General features: G+C 38.7%; 1 protein-coding gene across 1 annotated transcript in view; it reads left to right on the plus strand.

The window, feature by feature from the left end:
- Window positions 1-20,103, plus strand: part of TRMT2B (tRNA methyltransferase 2 homolog B) — an 80,628-nt gene extending 60,525 nt beyond the window's left edge. The window contains 1 exon segment of the mRNA XM_059883826.1: window positions 9,883-20,103. Coding sequence (XP_059739809.1) covers window positions 9,883-10,060 — 178 coding nt within the window. The 3' untranslated portion in view covers window positions 10,061-20,103.
- Window positions 20,104-20,579: the final 476 nt, after the last annotated feature.

Raw genomic sequence — 20,579 nt, forward strand, 5'->3', positions numbered from 1 at the left:
TGGCCAAAGTACTGGAGTTTCAGCTTTAACATCATTCCCTCCAAAGAAATCCCAGGGCTGATCTCCTTCAGAATGGACGGGTTGGATCTCCTTGCAGTCCAAGGGACTCTCAAGAGCCTTCTCCAACACCACACTTCAAAAGCATCAATTCTTTGGCGCTCAGCTTTCTTCACAGTCCAACTCTCACATCCATACATGACGACTGGGAAAACCATAGCCTTGACTAGACTGACCTTTTTTGGCAAAGTAATGTCTCTGCTTTTCAATATGCTATCTAGGTTGATCGTAACTTTTCTTCCAAGGAGTAAGCATCTTTTAATTTCATGGCTGCAATCACCATCTGCAGTGATTTTGGAGCCCCCCAAAATAAAGTCTGACACTGTTTCCACTGTTTCCCCATCTATTTGCCATTAAGTGATGGGACCAGATGCCATGATATTAGTTTTCTGAATGTTGAGCTTTAAGCCAACTTTTTCACTCTCCACTTTCACTTTCATCAAGAGGCTTTTTAGTTCCTCTTCACTTTCTGCCATCAGGGTGGTGTCATCTGCATATCTGAGGTTATTGATATTTTTCCCGGCAATCTTGATTCAAGCTTGTGCTTCTTCCAGCCCAGCGTTTCTCATGATGTACTCTGCACATAAGTTAAATAAGCAGGGTGACAATATACAGCCTTGACGTACTCCTTTTCCTATTTGGAACCAGTCTGTTGTTCCATGTCCAGTTCTAACTGTTGCTTCCTGACCTGCATATAGGTTTCTCAAGAGGCAGGTCAGGTGGTCTGGTATTCCCATCTCTTTCAGAATTTTCCACAGTTTATTGTGATCCACATAGTCAAAGGCTTTAGCATAGTCAATAAAGCAGAAATAGATGTTTTTCTGGAACTCTCTTGCTTTTTCCATGATCCAGCAGATTTTGGCAATTTGATCTCTGGTTCCTCTGCCTTTTCTAAAACCAGCTTGAACATCTGGAAGTTCACAGTTCACGTATTGCTAAAGCCTGGCTTGGAGAATTTTGAGCATTACTTTACTAGTGTGTGAGATGAGTGCAATTGTGTGGTAGTTTGAGCATTCTTTGGCATTGCCTTTCTTTGGGATTGGAATGAAAACTGACCTTTTCCAGTCCTGTGGCCACTGCTGAGTTTTCCAAATTTGCTGGCATATTGAGAGCAGCACTTTCACAAGAGGGCATCAGAGGGCAGACACACTGAAACCATAATCACAGAAAACTAGTCAATCTAATCACACTAGGACCACAGCCTTGTCTAACTCAATGAAACTAAGTCATTCCCGTGGGGCCACCCAAGACGGGCGGGTCATGGTGGAGAGGGCTGACAGAATGTGGTCCACTGGAGAAGGGAATGGCAAACCACTTAAGTATTCTTGCCTTGAGAACCCCATGAACAGTATTAAAAGGTAAAATGATAGGATACTGAAAGAGGAACTCCCCAGGTCAGTATGTACCCAATATGCTGCTGGAGATCAGTGGAGAAATAACTCCAGAAAGAATGAAGGGATGGAGCCAAAACAAAAACAATACCCAGCTGTGGATGTGACTGGTGATAGAAGCAAAGGTCTGATGCTGTAAAGAGCAATATTGCATAGGAACCTGGAATGTCAGGTCCATGAATCAAGGCAAATTGGAAGTGGTCAAACAGGAGATGGCAAGAGTTAACGTCGACATTCTAGGAATCAGCGAACTAAAATGGACTGGAATGGGTGAATTTAACTCAGATGACCATTATATCTATTACTGTGGGCAGAATCCCTCAGAAGAAATGGAGTAGCCATCATGGTCAACAGAAGAGTCCGAAATGCAGTACTTGGATGCAATCTCAAAAACGACAGAATGATCTCTGTTCGTTTCCAAGGCAAACCATTCAATATCACAGTAATCCAAGTCTATGCCCCAACCAGTAACACTGAAGAAGCTGAAGTTGAACAGTTCTATGAAGACCTACAAGACCTTTTAGAACTAACACCCAAAAAATATGTCCTTTTCATTATAGGGGACTGGAATGCAAAAGTAGGAAGTCAAGAAACACCTGGAGTAACAGGCAAATTTGGCCTTGGAATACGGAATGAAGCATGGCAAAGACTAATATAGTTTTGCCAAGAAAATGCACTGGTCATAGCAAACACCCTCTTCCAACAACACAAGAGAAGACTCTACACGTGGACATCACCAGATGATCGACATTGAAATCAGATTGATTATATTCTTTGCAGCCAAAGATGGAGAAGCTCTATACAGTCAACCAAAACAAGACCAGGAGCTGACTGTGGCTCAGATCATGAACTCCTTATTGCCAAATTCAGACTTAAATTGAAGAAAGTAGGGAAAACCACTAGAGCATTCAGGTATGACCTAAATCAAATCCTGGCCCTAGGTAACCACTAATCTACTTTGTCTTTATGGATTTGCCTATCCTGCACAATTCATACAAGTGAAGTTCTTTGCAAATGTGGTCCTTTGTATCTGACTTCTTTCTCTTAGCATGATATTTGTAGGGTTCATCTGTGTTGTAGCATGTAGCAGTACTTCATTCCTTTTTATGGCTGAATAATATTCCATTCTATAGATATACCACATTTTATTTATTCACTCGTGAGTTGATGGGCACTTAGGTTGTTTCCTTATTTGGCTATTATGAGTAGTATTGCTATGAATATTCATGTGCAAATTTTTGTGAGAACATATATTTTCATTTCTCTTGGGAAGATACCTAGTAGTAGAATTGCTGGGTCATATATACCTATTTTAACCTTTTGTGGAACTGCCAGACTATTTCCAAAGCAGCTAGCCCATGTTATATTCCCAGAAGCAGTATGTGAATGTTTCACTTTCTCTATATTCTTGTCAAGTCTACTGTCTGTGTTTTTTGTTATATACATCCCAGTGGGTGAGAAGTGGTATTTCTTGTGGTTTTGATTGCATTTCCCCATGGTTAATGATGTTAACCATGCATTTCCCTGTGGTTAATGGTGTTGAGCATTTTTTCATGTTTGTTGTCCATTTGTATATATTCTTTGGAGACCTGTTTATTTAGATGTTTTGCCCATTTTTCAGTTGGGTCATCTTTTTATTATTGAGTTTTAATAATTCTTTTAAAATTATAGATACAAGTTCCTTATCAGATACATGATTTGCAAAAATTCTCTACTATTGTGTGGGTTGTCTGTTCACTTTCTTGACATTATCCTTTGAAGCACAATATTATTTAATTATGATGATGTCCAGTCTGTTTTTTCTTTTGTGGCTTCTGATTTTGGTTATAAGGTATGTTACTAAGTGGAAATAGCAAGGTATTCATAATATTTTTGTAAAAAAGGGCAAAAGATGAACATAATATTTATTTGTATTTGCTGTATATGCATAGAGAAATTGGTAAGTTTTATAAGAAACTGATAATTGAAAAAAATTAAAATGAAAAGGACTTCCCTGCATTCTAGTGGTTAAGAGTCTGCATTTCCACAGCAAGAGGCACAGTTTTGATCCCTGGTCAGAGGACTAAGATTCCAAATGTCATGCCACATGGCTGGAGGGGGGAAAAAAAAGAAACTGCTAATAGTAGTTACCTACTGTGGAGGAAAACTACAGGGATGGGAGTCAGAGGTAGGGAGAAACTTCATTATATATCTTTGCATGTTGTTTCACTTTTGAATAAAATGAAAATATTTTGCAAAACAGCAGATTAAAAATGCAATGATTTAGAGTAAGCCTTGGATTCTGCTAATGGTCAGACTGAGTAAAACAAGCAACATGGTATCAAAAAGGCAAGAAAATTTTATTTTGAAAAGATGGTATGTGCACGTGGTAGAAAAATTAAAACAATATAAAAAAGTGCTTGTGCATGTAGTTAATGAGTCTTTTTTATTCCTGGCTCCTAGTGCTTCAGATGTCACTACTCTTACTAGTTCCTTGTGTAGCCTACCAGAGATATTCTGTGTGTGTGTGTGTGTGTGTATGTGTACACATCCTTCTTTATCTCTTTTTGAAACAAGTGGAAACAGACTATAAACACTGTTCTAAAGGACCTAGAGATTATCATATTAAGTGAAATAAGTCATACAGGGAAGGACAAATATCATATGATATCCCTTACTTCAGTCAGTTCAATTGCTCAGTCATGTCCAACTCTTTGCAACCCTATGGACTGTAGCACACTAGGCTTTCCTGTCCATCACCAACTCCCAGAGCTTGCTCAAACTCATATCCATTGAGTTGGTGATGGCATCCAGCCATCTCATCCTCTGTTGTCCCCTTCTCCTCCTGCCTTCAATCTTTCCCAGCATCAGGGTCTTTTCCAATGAGTCAGTTATTCGCATCAGGTGGCCAAAGTATTGGAATTTCAGCTTCAGCATCAGTCCTTCCAATGAATATTCAGGACTGATTTCATTTAGGAGTGACTGGTTTGATCTCTTTGCAATCCAAGGGACTCTCAAGAGTCTTCTCCAACACCACAGTTCAAAAGCATCAATTCTTCAGTGCTTAGCTTTCTTTGTAGTCCAACTCTCACATCCATGCATGACTACTGGAAAAACCATAGCTTTGAAGAGATGGACCTTTGTTGGCAAGGTAATGTCTCTGCTTTTTAATATGCTGTCTAGGTTGGTCATGGCTTTTCTTCTAAGGAGCAAGTGTCTTTTAATTTCATGGCTGCAGTCACCATCTGCAATGATTTTGGAGCCCAAGATAATAAAATCTGTCACTGTTTCCATTGTTTCTCCATCTATTTGCCATGAAATGATGGGACCAGATGCCATGATCTTAGTTTTTTGAATGTTGAGTTTTAAGCCAGCTTTTTCACTCTCCTCTTTCACTTTCATCAAGAGGCTGTTTAGTTCTTCTTTACTTTCTGCCCTAAGGGTGGTGTCATCTGCATATCTGAGGTTATTGGTATTTCTCCCAACAATCTTGATTCCAGCTTGTGCTTCATCCAGCCTAGCATTTCACATGATGTACTCTGCATATAAGTTAAATAAGCAGGGTGACAATACACAGCCTTGACATACTCCTTTCCCAATTTGGAACCAGTTCATTGTTCCATGTCCGGTTCTAACTCTTGCTTCTTGACCTGCTTACAGGTTTCTCAGGAGGCAGGTCAGGTGGTCTGGTATTCTCATCTCTTGAAGAATTTTCCATAGTTTGTTGTGATCTACACAGTCAAACTGTGGGGCTTCCCCTGTGGCTCAGCTGGTATAGAATCTGCCTGTAATGTGGGAGACCTGGGTTTGATCCCTAGGTTGGGAAGATCTGCTGGAGAAGGGAAAGGCTACCCACTCTAGTATTCTGGCTTAAAGAATTCCATGGACTGTTTAGTTCACGGGGTTGCAAAGAGTCAGACAGGACTGAGCGACTTTCACACTCACACAGTCAAAAGCTTTGGCGTAAATCAATGAAGCAGAAGTAGATGTTTTTCTGGAATTCTCTTGCTTTTTCTATGATCCAATGAAATCACTTATATGTGTAATCTAAAAAGGTGATGTAAACAAACTTATTTGCAAAACAGAAATAGACTCACAGACATAGAAAACAAAATTATGGTTACCAAAGGGGTTAGCAGTGGTTAGTGGGGAGATAAATTAGGAATTTGGAATTAACATGTATACACTACTATATATAAAATGGGTCTTCCCAAGTGGAACTAGTGGTAAGGAACCTGCTTACCAGTGCAGGAAATGAAAGAGACGTGGGTTCGATCCCTGGGTTGAGAAGATCCCCTGGAGGAGGGAATGGCAATGCACTCCAGTATTCTTGCCTGGAGAATCCCATGGACAGAGAAGCCTGGCAGGCTACAGTCCATGGGGTCCCAGAGAGTCAGATGCAACTGAAGTGACTTAGCACACAGCATGCACATAAATAAAATAGATAAACAGCAATGACCTGCTGTATAGCACAGGGAACTATATTCATTATCTTGTAATAGCCTTTAATGGAAAAGAATTTTAAAAAGAATATATATATATATATTATATATTATAAAGAATATCTATATTATATATATTGTATATAATATATATGTATAACTGAATCACTTTGCTGTACACCTGAAACTACCACAATATTGTAAATTAGCTATACTTCAATTAAAAAAGTTTTAAAAACCACTGTTCTGCACCATGCTTGCCACTTAACAAAAGACTTTGGAGATTGTTCTACAATGATGTAGAATCTATATCAGTACTTATAGGTCTACTGGATTTTTTAGTATAGGCTATATAGTTTTAACTTCCATAAATATGGATCGCAGCCATTCTGACTGGCGTGAAATGGTACCTCATAGTGGTTTTGATTTGCATTTCTCTGATAATGAGTGATGTTGAGCATCTTTTCATGTGTTTGTTAGCCATCTGTATGTCTTCTTTGGAGAAATGTCTATTTAGTTCTTTGGCCCATTTTTTGATTGGGTCATTTATTTTTCTGGAGTTGAGCTATAGGAGTTGCTTGTATATTTTTGAGATTAGTTGTTTGTCAGTTGCTTCATTTGCTATTATTTTCTCCCATTCTGAAGGCTGTCTTTTCACCTTGCTAATAGTTTCCTTTGATGTGCAGAAGCTTTTAAGGTTAATTAGGTCCCATTTGTTTATTTTTGCTTTTATTTCCAATATTCTGGGAGGTGGGTCATAGAGGATCCTGCTGTGATGTATGTCAGAGAGTGTTTTGCCTATGTTCTCCTCTAGGAGTTTTATAGTTTCTGGTCTTACATTTAGATCTTTAATCCATTTTGAGTTTATTTTTGTGTATGGTGTTAGAAAGTGTTCTAGTTTCATTCTTTTACAAGTGGTTGACCAGATTTCCCAGCACCACTTGTTAAAGAGATTGTCTTTAATCCATTGTATATTCTTGCCTCCTTTGTCAAAGATAAGGTGTCCATATGTGCGTGGATTTATCTCTGGGCTTTCTATTTTGTTCTATTGATCTATATTTCTGTCTTTGTGCCAGTACCATACTGTCTTGATAACTGTGGCATTGTAGTAGAGCCTGAAGTCAGGTAGGTTGATTCCTCCAGTTCCATTTTTCTTTCTCAAGATCGCTTTGGCTATTTGAGGTTTTTTGTATTTCCATACAAATTGTGAAATTATTTGTTCTAGCTTTGTGATCCAAAAGTCTACAAATAATAAATGCTGGAGAGGGTGTGGAGAAAAGGGAACCCTCTTACACTGTTGGTGGGAATGCAAACTAGTACAGCCACTATGGATAACAGTGTGGAGATTCCTTAAAAAACTGGAAATAGAACTGCCTTATGATCCAGCAATCCCACTGCTGGGCATGCACACTGAGGAAACCAGAATTGAAAGAGACACATGTACCCCAGTGTTCATCGCAGCACTGTTTATAATAGCCAGGACATGGAAACAACCTAGATGTCCATCAGCAGAAGAATGGATAAGAAAGCTATGGTACATATACACAATGGAGTATTACTCAGCCATTAAAAATAATACATTTGAATCAGTTCTAATGAGGTGGATGAAACTGGAGTCTATTATACAGAGTGAAGTAAGCCAGAAGGAAAAACACCAGTACAGTATACTAATGCATATATATGGAATTTAGAAAGATGGTTACAATAACCCTGTGTACGAGACAGCAAAAGAGACACTGATGTATAGAACAGTCTTATGGACTCTGAGGGAGAGGGAGAGGGTGGGAAGATTTGGGAGAATGGCATTGAAACATGTAAAATATCATGTAAGAAACAAGTTGCCAGTCCAGGTTCGATGCACGATACTGGATGCTTGGGGCTAGTGCACTGGGATGACCCAGAAGGATGGTATGGGGAGGGAGGAGGGAGGAGGGTTCAGGATGGGGAACACATGTATACCTGTGGTGGATTCATTTTGATATTTGGCAAAACTAATACAATTATGTAAAGTTTAAAAATAAAATAAAATTTAAAAAAAATAAAAATAAAATGTATTCCAATTGAAAAAAAAAACTTCCATAAATATGTCATTTAACTTGTCTGTTGCTAATTAATTTTAAGGTTGTTTCTACTTTATTGTTATCATAATGTTAGTGAATGTCCTTGTACATATATGTTTGTGTATTTGTGCAATGACTGTATATATTGGATGAATAAGTGTATGTGATGATATATATATATTCGAGATAAATTCCTGATGTGGAATGTCTGGGTTAAAGGATATATACTGTTAACATTTTCATGTATTTTCTAACAGAGCTCTAGAATCAACTTATCAAAAATATTCTTGTGCTTGTGATTGGAAGTACACCGAAGTAATTAATTCATTTAAGGAGAATTGAAATTTTTACAGTATTTTTTCTGTTCAGATATGTGACCTGTCTCTTAAATTACTGTAGGCTTATGTGATTCTTGAAATTTTTTTCCAATATAGGTCTTTTTTCTTAAGTTTAATATGACACTGTAAAGTTTTTCATGCTATTATGAAAGGGACCTTTTTCATGAATATTTGCTAACTGGTTATTGGAGATTTTGGGTCAAGCTACCTATTCTTTTATTTGCTTTATACATTTTCCAGTTGATTCTCTTGCATATTCTTGGTAGCTGGTCATGATTACCTTATAAAAACAGTTTTGTCTCTTTCCTTCAAATACTTTTTTCCCCCTCATTATATTGGATAGAAGATGTTCCCATGTAGGAATGATAGTGCATATCTTGTCTTGTTCCTTATTTTAATAGGTAGTGCTTGAAACTACTGAGTGTTAGCCAGGGAAACCAGAACTCTTCTTCTTTGTTGGTTTGAGTGTAAATTAGTACAACATTTGCAATTGTTATTTATTGATTGATTTTGGCTGTGCTGAGTCTTCATTGCCGTGCAGGCTTTCTCTAGCTGGAGCAAGTAGGGGCTACTCTCTATTTGTGATGTGTGGGCTTCTCATTGTGATGGCTTCTCTTGTTGCAGAGCACAAGGCTCTAGGGTGCAGGCTTCTGTAGTTTCATTGTGCAGGCTCAGTAGTTGTGGCACGTGGGCTTAGTTGCTTCAGAGCCTGTGAAATTTTCCCAGACCAGGGATCGAATCCATGTCTCCTGCATTGACAGGCAGATTCTTAACCACTGGACCACCAGGGAAGTCTAATAAAACATTTTTAAACAACTGTTTGGTCATACATATCTTAGGGCCTTAAAAACATACAGACTCTACTTAAAAACATACAGTTCTACTACATAACTAAAAATGTATGCAAAAATTTTACTGTCAGAGTATTGATGAAGAGATTTTTTGAAATAGCAAAAGGTTAGAAACAACTTATATTTCCAGTGGCAAGGAATTAGATAAATAAGCTACATTACATTTATTTAATGAAATACCATATAGCCAATAAATAAGAGGTAACTACATATAATATAGTGGAAAGATGCTCATGATACATTATTACTTGAAGAAATTGTTGTAAAGCAATATGTATAATATGTAGAGTGTGATTCCACTTTAAGACACCAATTTAAATGTACATACTTGGGAAGATATATCCTAAAAATTTAGCAGCAGTTATTCTTCACTGAATGGTGAGCTTATAGGTGAATTTTTGTTCTAAATTTTCAATAGAGTAAGTCAGTAATATATATTAATTACATAGTGTTTGCAGATTATACAAAAATGTGTGATGCTCCATTTACCATTGAACCCCTACTTTGTGTTACACACTAAGAACACAGAGATGAATAATAAGCAGTTTTGGCCTCATTTCTACCCTTAAAAAGATTATACACTCCCATGAGGAAGATGGTTAAGAAAAAACAAACCCAGGTAGTTACATTAAATATGATAAGTGCTATTATAGAGAGAAACATGGGGCTGTGGGAACACAGAGCAAGGGCTTAAATTATAAGCAATTGGATTCCTGTAGTTTCTCCTTGGTTTACTAAACTGATACTAGGATTGCTTTCTATAGCTTGTGCTGTCCTCCAGACTCCACTAAGAAGCTCCTTGGCAAGCCTTTCATCCTGAGACAAGCTGTGCCTGTGGATCTATTCCCCCACACCCCTCACTGCGAACTGGTGCTTCTCTTCACTCGATACGCAGCCTCTTACAAGCCTGTCGGCTCTTTGTTAAGGTTGAAGTGTCAGTAACTTCCAGGTTTGGCATATTGTGACATCACAGACCCTGAAAACATTACTGAGGAAACCAATCTTTGGATCTTGAGCAGGAAGAATAAGTGGGCCTCCTTCCCGAGGCAGATTTATAACCTTAGTTTTCAGGTTAACTGGCTCTCATGCAAATTTGCCTGGTTGTGACCATTCTTTGGATGTGGATCTGGACTATTCCTTCCTTTTGCTGTCAGCCTGTCATGGCTTGCTTGATCCCAGTTTATAGCCTGTCTCCTCCGTCTGGTTCTGCCTGTGGTGGGGTGACAATTGAGCTTTTCTCTGTATGTGGTCATAATTTCACATTGACTCAGATAGATGTGTTCTGCATTCATGAGGTAGCCGTGGATTAGAATTAAAAACAAGTCTAGCTTTTTCAAAAAGCAGAGTAAGCTATGAAGTGATTGCAGAGTGGCTGTGTGATCTCAGTAGAGCTTCATTCCTTTGGGTTTTTTAGGCTAGAACAGCCTTTAAAAGTGTGTTTACCCTTAAGAGCAATACCCCCAATTACCTCTCACCTATGGAAGGAGAAGTGATTGTAGTAGAGACCCTATGGGGAAGGAGAGCTTCAAAGAAGAAACTGAATACCTATAATTGTGCTGTGTAGTATGGAGGCAGAAAGTTCCAGAACCCCCTAATGATCCAGTATATACTATAACAAACTGGATATTGAAACTGACATTCTCTAGTCATGATTTCTTCAACTCTGGACTTGATCTTGGATATGTGCCCAACAATTTAAAAAAAAAATTTTTTTTAATGTTTATTTTTTTAATTTTATTTTATTTTTAAACTTTACAATATTGTATTAGTTTTGCCAAATATCGAAATGAATCCGCCACAGGTATACCCGCGCTCCCCATCCTGAACCCTCCTCCCTCCTCCCCCCCCACCTCCCTCTGGGTCGTCCCAGTGCACCAGCCCCAAGCATCCAGTACCGTGCATCGAACCTGGACTGGCGACTCGTTTCATACATGATATTATACATGTTTCAATGCTATTCTCCCAAATCTCCCGACCCTCTCCCTCTCCCACAGAGTCCATAAAACTGATCTATACATTGGTGTCTCTTTTGCAGTCTCGTACACAGGGTTATTACAGAATTTTGTGGTTTTCTGTCATACATCAACAAGAATCAGCCATAGGTACACCCATGTTCCCTCCCTCCAAGACCTCCCTCCCATCTCCCTCGCTATCCTACCCTTCAGCCTGTTAGAGCCCCTGTTTGAGTTCCCTGAGTCATACAGCAAATTCCCATTGGCTATTTACATATGGTATTGTAAATTTCTATGTTACTTTCTCCATACATCTCCCCTTCTTCCTCCTCTCCTCCCCCCATGTCCATAGATCTGTTCTCTATGTCTGTTTCTCCATTGCTGCCCTGAGAATAAATTCATCAGTGCTATCGCTTTAGATTCCATATATATGTGTCAGGCAATGGCACCCCACTCCAGTACTCTTGCCTGGAAAATCCCATGGATGGAGGAGCCTGGTAGGCTGCAGTCCATGGGGTTGCGAAGAGTCAGACACGACTGAGCGACTTGACTTTCACTTTCACTTTCATGCATTGGAGGAGGAAATGGCAACCCACTCCAGTGTTCTTGCCTGGAGAATCCCAGGGACAGGGGAGCCTGGTTGGCTGCCGTCTATGGGGTTATACAGAGTCGGACACGACTGAAGCAGCTTAGCAGCAGCAGCAGCATACAGTATATATATTTCTCTTTCTGACTTACTTCACTGTATAATAGGCTCTAGGTTCGTCCACCTCATTGGAACTGGTTCAAATGCATTCCTTTTTACGGCTGAGCAGTATTCCATTGTATATGTGTACCACTGCTTCTTTATCCATTCATCTGCTAGGTTGCTTCCATGTTCTAGCTATTGTTAATAGTGCTGTAGTGAATATTGGGATACATGTGTCTTTTTCAATTTTTGTTTCCTTAGGGTATATGCCTCAGAGTGGGATTGCTGGGTCATACGGTGGTTTTATTTCTAGCTTTTTAAGGAGTCTCCATACTGTCTTCCATAGTGGCTGTATCAATTTACATTCCCACAAGCAATGCAAGAGTGTTCCCTTTTCTCTACACCCTCTCCAGCATTTATTGTTTGTAGACTTTTTGACGGTGGCCATTCTGACTGATGTATGGAGAAGGCAATGGCACCCCACTCCAGTGCTCTTGCCTGGAAAATCCCATGGATGGAGGAGCCTGGTGGGCTACAGTCCATGGGGTCGCTAAGAGTCGGACACGACTGAGCGACTTCACTTTCACTTTTCACTGTCATGCATTGGAGAAGGAAATGACAACCCACTCCAGTGTTCTTGCCTGGAGAATCGCAGGGACAGGGGAGCCTGGTGGGCTGCCGTCTATGGGGTCGCACAGAGTCAGACACGACTGAAGTGACTTAGCAGTAGCAGTATTCTGACTAATGTAAAGTGGTATCTCATTATAGTTTTGATTTGCATTTCTCTAATAATGAGTGATGTTGAGCATCTTTTCATGTGCTTGTTAGCCATCTGTATGTCTTCTTAGAAGAAATGTCTTTTCATGTCCCTTTCCCACTTTTTGATTGGGTTGTTTGCTTTTCTGGCATTGAGTTGTATGAGCTACTTGTATATTTTGGAAATGAATCCTTTGTCAGTTGTTTCATTTGCTGTTATTTTCTCCCATTCTAAGGGTTGTGTTTTCACCTTGTTTGTAGTTTCCTTTGCTGTGCAAAAGCTTTTAAGTTTAATTAGGTCCCAGTTGTTTATTTTTGTTTTTATTCCCATTACTCTAGGAGGCGGGTCATAGAAGATCATGCTTTGATTTCTGTCATCGAGTGTTCTGCCTATGTTCTCTTCTAAGAGTTTAATAGTTTCTGGTCTTACATTTAGGTCTTTAATCCATTTTGAGTTTATCTTTGTGTATGGTGTTAGGTAGTGATCTAATTTCATTATTTTGCACGTGGCTGTACAGTTTTTCCAGCACCACTTATTGAAGAGACTGTCTTTGCCACATTGTATATTCTTACCTCCTTTGTAAAAAATCAGGTACCCATAGGTGCATGGGTTTATCTCTGGGTTCTCTATCTTGTTCCATTGGTCTGTATTTCTGTTTTTGTGCCAGTACCATACTGTCTTGATGACTGTAGCCTTGTGGTATAACCTGAAGTCCAGCTCCGTTCTTCTTTCTCAAGACTGCTTTGGCTATCCGGGGTCTTTTGTGTTTCCATATGAATTGTGAAATTTTTTGTTCTAGTTCTGTGAAAAATGACATTGGTAATTTGATAGAATTCACATTGAATTTGTAGATTGCATTTGGTAGTATAGTCATTTTCACAATATTGTTTCTTCCTACCCAGGAACATGGAATGTTTCTCCATCTGTTTATGTCATTTTTTTTTATTTCTTTGATCAGTGTCTTATAGTTTTACATATACAAGTCTTTTGTCTCCCTAGGTAGATTTATTCCTAGATATTTCTCTTTGTTGCAATGGTGAATGGGATTGATTCCTTAATTTCTCTTTCTGATTTTTCATTGTTAGTATATATCCTATATACTAACAATGCAAGTGATTTCTGTGTATTAACCTTGTATCCCGTGACTTTGCTGTATTCACTGATTAGCTCTAGTAATTTTCTAATAGTTTCTTTTGTGTTTTTTATGTATAGTGTCATGTCATCTGCAAACAGTGAGTTTTACTTCATCTTTTCTGATCTGGATTCACTTTATTTCTTTTTCTTCTCTAGTTGCCATAGCTAGAACTTCCAAAACTATGTTGACTAATAGTGGTGAGAGTGGACACCCTGGTCTTGTCCCTGATTTTAGAGGGAATGCTTTTAGTTTTTCATCATTGAGAATAATATTTGCTGTGGGCTTTTCATGTATGGCCTTTACTATGTTGAGGTAGGTTCATTTTATGCCCATTTTTTGAAGCGTTTTTTTATCATAATGGATGCTGAATTTTGTCAAAGTCTTTTTCTGCATCTATTGAGATGATCATATGCTTTTTATCTTTCAGTTTGTTAATATGGTGTATCACATTGATTGATTTGTGTATCTTGAAGAGTCCTTGCATCCCTGGAATAAACCCAACTTGATCATGATGTATGAACTTTTTAATGTGTTGTTGAATTCTGTTTGCTATAATTTTGTTGAGGATTTTTGCATCTATGTTCATCAGTGATATTGGCCTGTAATTTTCTTTTTTTGTGTTTTCTTTGCCTGGTTTTGGTATCAGGGTGTTTGTGGTCTCATAGAGTGAGTTTGGAAGTGTTCCTTTCTCTGCAATTTTTTGGAAGAGTTTCAGAAAAATAGGAAAATTATGTTTTGAATCTTAACAGCCTAATTTAATTAAATTTAATAATTTAAAAATAGTTACATTATGTTTTGTGTCTTAACAGCCTAAGGACATGTAACTTAGCAAGCACTGTCTGATTTACAAAGTGATATCAGGTCACCTAGTGTTTCTAATTTCTTGTCAACTGTAAATACCTCTAGAGAAGCCTCTTTGTAATAAAAATACGGCTTTTAAAGCTACTGTGTGAAAGGAAAAAGCGAAAGTCACTCAGTCGTGTCCGACTCTTTGCAACCCCATGGACTATACAGTCTGTGGAATTCTCCAGGCCAGAATACTGGAGTGGGTAGCCTTTCCCTTCTCCAGGGGATCTTCCCAACCCAGGGATCAAACCGAGGTCTCCTGCATTGCAGGCGGATTCTTTAACAGTTGAGCCACAAGGGAAGCCCCATTGTATGAATATCCATATAAAAATGTAAGAAGGAAGTAGTCTCAAATGATAAAGAGTGTTGACTAATGGTAGTCAAATAAGTTTTATTTCCATTTCCCTATTTCTCATTTTATGAAAATAATATATGTTTATATATTATAGGCATATATTTCCATTTCCCCATTTTTATTTTATGTAAATAATATTAGTATATTATTTCTTTTTTAAAAAAATTTTCCCCAGTTGTTTATTTTGGAGGTGATATCTTTCCTCTTTGTTTTTTTTATAAATTTATTTATTTTAATTGGAGGTTAATTACTGTACAATATTGTATTGGTTTTGCCATACATCAACATGAATCCACCACAGGTGTACACGTGTTCCCCATCCTGACCCCCCTCCCTCCTCCCTCCCCGTACCATCCCTCTGGGTCGTCCCAGTGCACCAGCCCCAAGAATCCAGTATCATGCATCGAACCTGGACTGGCGATTCATTTCATATATGATATTATACATATTTCAATGCCATTCTCCCAAATCATCCCACCCTCTCCCTCTCCCAGAGCCAAAAGACTGTTCTATACATCTATGTCTCTTTTGCTGTCTTGCTTACAGGGTTATCATTACCATCTTTCTAAATTCCATGTATACGCATTAGTATACTGTATTGGTGTTTTTCTTTCTGGCTTACTTCACTCTGTATAATAGGCTCCAGTTTCATCCACCTCATTAGAACTGATTCAAATGTCTTCTTTTTAATGGCTGCGTAATACTCCATTGTGTATATGTACAACAGCTTTCTTATCCATTCATCTGCTGATGGACATCTAGGTTGCTTTCATGTCCTGGCTATCATAGACAGTGCTGTGATGAACATTGGGGTACACGTGTCTCTTTCAGTTCTGCTTTCTAGCTTGAGTGACTGAGTAGATTGTTATATTCATCAAGATTGAAAATACAGAAGCAAGAACGGGTTTGGAGGAAAGATGTAAAGTACATAAATTAGACACTTTGAGTTCAGATTACCTAGAAGATATCCAGGTAGAATCTACCTTGTAGGCAGTTGAATATGAGAATGAGAAAGATAACTCTGACTTCCAGTTTACTTATTTTCTCCTTCTTTGTTCCCTATCTGCTAAATGTAAACTGGAAGTCAGAGTTATCTTTCTCATTCTCATATTCAAGTGCCTACAAGGTAGATTCTACCTGGATATCTTCTAGGTACTCTGAACTCAAAGTATCTAATTTATGTACTTTACATCTTTCCTCCAAACCCGTTCTTGCTTCTGTATTTTCAATCTTGATGAATATAACAATCTACTCAGTCACTCAAGCTAGAAGCCTGGGAATTACATCTGAGTCCTTTTCCTGTACCCTCTGCCTACATGCAGCTGGCCACCAAGTCTCCATCCTGCAGGTTACATCATCTTGCACCAGGTTATTATTGAAAGGGCCATCTTCCCAACTTGTGCTGCTGTATTCATGCTTGCCCCATCCATTCCATTCTCTGTAACCAGAGTGAGTTTTCTAAAATGCCATTCTCATTGTTTCTCCAGTGCTTGAAATCTGTCTGTCATGGGCTTCTTGTTTTTAAAATAAAGTCCTAAATAAAATAAAGACCCTTCTTCATAGAGCCTCACAGCCCTTTCTTCATCTGGGTAGCCTCATTTTTCTATATACATTGAGTTCCTTTCCTTGAAAAAAACAAATTTCTTCCATTCTGGTCCTACTACTGTTTCCTCAGCATGGAATGTGCTTTTTTCTTTTGGCTAACTCATTTTTCTGTTTTTAACTTAGCTATTCCCTGAGGAATATCTAATGAATAAATATAGGATTAGTTGTAGATAATCAGCTTTGTGCTAATTGTGTTAGTATACATTGTGTAAGTAATATGATTTTAGAATTTGTGCTTTCATCATTTTTATAATGCAAACTTTTAAACATACAGGAAAGTTAAAAGAATAAGTATTGGGTTGGCCAAAAAATTTGTTTGGGTCTTTCTGGAATATCTTATGAAAAAACCTGGATGAACTTTTTGGCCAAGCCTGGTACACTGTAGTCCATGGGGTTGCAGAGAGACACCACTGAGTGACTGAACTGATCTGAATACAATGAACGGCAGTATACCCACCACCAGGATTCAACAAATGTTAGCATTTTGCTAAGATAAGGATCTTGCACCAAGTGTGTATCAGTGCACCACATCCTTCATTGAGGAAGTTTCATTTCCAGAAATATGTCAGGCAGATTAAATACTGTGCTTAGTGACATGGTTCATTTACATCTCTGGGCTGCCTGAGTAGTACTGCTCTATATTCAGATTTCCCCAGCTGTCCACCGAATGTCTTTTATGGTCGGTTCACATGTTGCATTTGAGTATGGTCTCTCTTTAGTGTCTTTTAATCTAAAACAGTTTGCCCACTTTTTGTTAATGGCATGGACTTTTAGAGACCAGGTCTACCCCACTTATGAATCTGTCTGATTGTAGTGTGTGTGCCCAACCGTCCTGGTTTGCCTAGGATTCTCCTGGTTTAACACTGATCCTACATCCTGGAGAGTCCTCAGTCCTGGGCAAACCAGGATGGTTTGTTTTCTTAAGAAAAACTAAAGTGTTTAGCTTTCCCTTCCAGCCCCTGAATTTCCTATAAACTGGAAATTGTTGGATTTAGAGGCTTGATTGGATCCAGTTTTTTTTTTTTTAATTTATTTTTAAATGGAGGATAATTGCTTTACAATGTTGTGTTTACAATGTTTCTGCTGTACAACAATGTGAATTAGCCATAATTATATATATATCCCCTCCTCATGAATCTCCCTCCCCCTTCCCATCCCACCCCTCTAGGTTGTGACAGAGTGCCAGGCTGGGCTCTCTGTGTTATGTAGTAGCTTTTCCATTAACTATTTTACACCTGATAGTGTGTATATGTTGATTCTAGTTTCTCAATTCATCCTACCCTCTCCTTCCCCTACTGTATTCACAAGTCTGTTTTCTACGTTTGTGTTGCTGTTCCTTCCCTGCAAATAGATTCATCAGTACCATTTTCCTAGATTCCATATATATGCATTAATATCTCAGCTGGTAAAGAATCTGCCTACAATGTAGGACATCCCAGTTTGGTTCCTGGGTCGGGAAGATCCCCTGGAGAAGGGATAGGCTACCAACTCCAGTATTCTTGAGCTTCCCTGGTGGCTCAGACAGTAAAGAATCTGATTGCAATGCAGGAGACCTGGGTTCAATGCCTGGGTTGGGAAGATCCCCTGGAGGAGGGCATGACAACTCACTCCAGTGTTCTTGCCTGGAAAGAATCCCTATGGACAGAGGAGACTGGTGGGCTACAGTCCATGGTGTCACAAAGAGTCGGACACAACTGAGTGACTAAGCACAGCAGATGATTTTTTTTTCCCTTTCTGACTTAGTTCACTCTGTATAACAGGATCTAGGTTTATCTACCTCACTAGATTCAGTTTTGATAAGAATGCTTCATAAATATTCTGCATACTTCATGTAGCCTCCCATTAAGAGGTACACTGACAACTGTCCACTCATAGTAAAGGTGGTGGTTAAGGTCGTGGCCCTCAGAACTCTGTATGTAATTTTAATTTTCTCTTCCTAATTAACAATAAATCTGGGCTTACTTTGGTACCATGTGACTGTCCTGTTCCTCAGTTACCTCTCACCTAAAAAATTCAGCATTATTGTTTCCTGACTCAGTAATTTTTTCTTCTAATTTTTAAAATCTATTTTCTGATTTAATTGGGGTTACAAAATGATGTCTTTCTAATTCAGTCATCCAGTCTACATTTGTTAGCTGGGATTCTTCTGTAAAGATGAGCTTTTTCTTATCCACAGGATATCACCCAAAAGGGCCAGGTAAAAGCCAGATTCTTTCCCCTCAAATACCAATTTTCAGAGCAAGTTGATATAATAGTTACTTTCAGTAGTGGAGAGGTAGATTTATTTGTTTTTTTGGATATCACTTAATTCAGTGTTACTTAAATTTAATGTTTTCCATCCAGTTCTGTCATTTTCTTTGTAATGCTCAAATTTTCTCCGGTTTGGCCAGTGGGAGTCCCTTTAGTCCTTTAGACATGCTTCCGTGAGTCTTTGATCACTAACTTAAATTCTGACAGACAGTTCCTGGGTTTGTCATACATTTCTCTGCCTTAGTCCTGAAATCAGCCGTTTCCAAGGAGCCCTGATCCCTTTTATTAGAGAATGGTATTTAGAAACCAAGATCTGGATGCTGGATGTTAAAAGCAAAATCTAATAGTATTGTATTCCAGTCTGTGAGCTGCAAAATGTAACTGTAATGACCAACTCTCCTGATTTACTTTGAATCTGGGATTTTCAGTGCTAAAACCAGGAGCATCCTAGGCAAACCAGGACAAGTTGGTCACCCTAAATTGGTCACATTGATTTTTATTATTATTTTTTCTTGAAGTATAGTTGATTTACAGTTCACGTAGTTAATACCTAGTAAAGATTAAGGGAGAATAGTAGAAATTGGGGGTTGTGGACCAGTAGTAGCTAAAGTACCTCTAAATTCTCAGGAAATTCAAGGGTTTATACTAAATGATCTCTTGCAACTGTAAAATATCTAGGTCTAGGATAACAAACTTCAGTGCACATTAGTATCACCTTTAAAAATACTGATCCCTGGACCTCAGATATTCCAGTTTAATTGGTTTAGGGGGGGGACTCAGGCATCTGTATTTTTAAAATGAACCCCCCACCCCCGGTAATTCTCATGTGCAGCCAAGGCTGAGAACCAGTGGTCCATATGGGGCTCTGCCTTTCAAGGTATGGTCCCTAGACCAATAGCATTGGCATCACCTAGGAGCTTGTTTGAAATGCAGACTTCCAGGTTCCACCCTAACTGGATTAGAACCTCTGAGGGTGAGACCCAACTTTCTGTGTTTTACTGAATGTGTGTGATTCTAATGTACACTCAAGTTTGAGAACCACTGGTTTAGAATGACAGTTTGCAGCCTTGGTTGTGTCAACTGAAATAAAAACACACAACCTGTGAGCTGTGAGTTCAGTTTTATTTGGGGACTTACTGAGGGCTATAGCCCAAGAGAGAGCCTCTCAGATAGCTCCGAGGAACTGCTCTAATGAGGTGGCCGGGGAGAAGTCAGCATTGTATGTAATTATGGAGGAGGGGGTATGAGTGATCAAGCACACATCCCAGTAGAAGGTTGCTGCTTGTCATGAGGAACAGATATCTCAGTTAATGATTTTAGTGCTTTTATGGGTATGGGAAGATGCAAAAACCTGAGGACATAAAATTTTTTCCTGAAAATATCTAACTGTATCTCCTTTTTTTCAGGAGCACAGAGTGCCTCATTCCTGACCTTTGCCCTGAATTCCTTGAGGGGTACTTTAGGATGGATGGTGGGCAACATTCTTTGTTTTATGGTTGCAACATTAGAATCATCTGGGGACTGTTTTTTTTTTTTTAAAGCAATTTTTACTTTTAAAAGTATTTTTAACCAAGGTATGTGTTTTAATTTTTATTTTTATTGGAGAGTAGTTGGTTTACAATGTTGTGTTAGTTTCAGGTGTAAAGCAAAGTGATTAAGTTACACACACACACACATATATATACACATACATATGTGAAAGTGAAAGTTGCTCAGTCGTGTCTGACTCTGCGACCCCAATTACTATACAGTCCATGGAATTCTCCAGGCCAGAATACTGGAGTGGGTTGCCTTTCTCTTCTCCAGGTGATCTTCCCAACCCAGGGATCAAACCCAGGTCTCTTGAATTGCAGGTGGATTCTTTACCAGCTGA

The sequence above is a fragment of the Bos taurus genome, chromosome X (genome assembly GCF_002263795.3).
Source record: "Bos taurus isolate L1 Dominette 01449 registration number 42190680 breed Hereford chromosome X, ARS-UCD2.0, whole genome shotgun sequence".
Lineage (NCBI taxonomy): Eukaryota > Metazoa > Chordata > Mammalia > Artiodactyla > Bovidae > Bos > Bos taurus.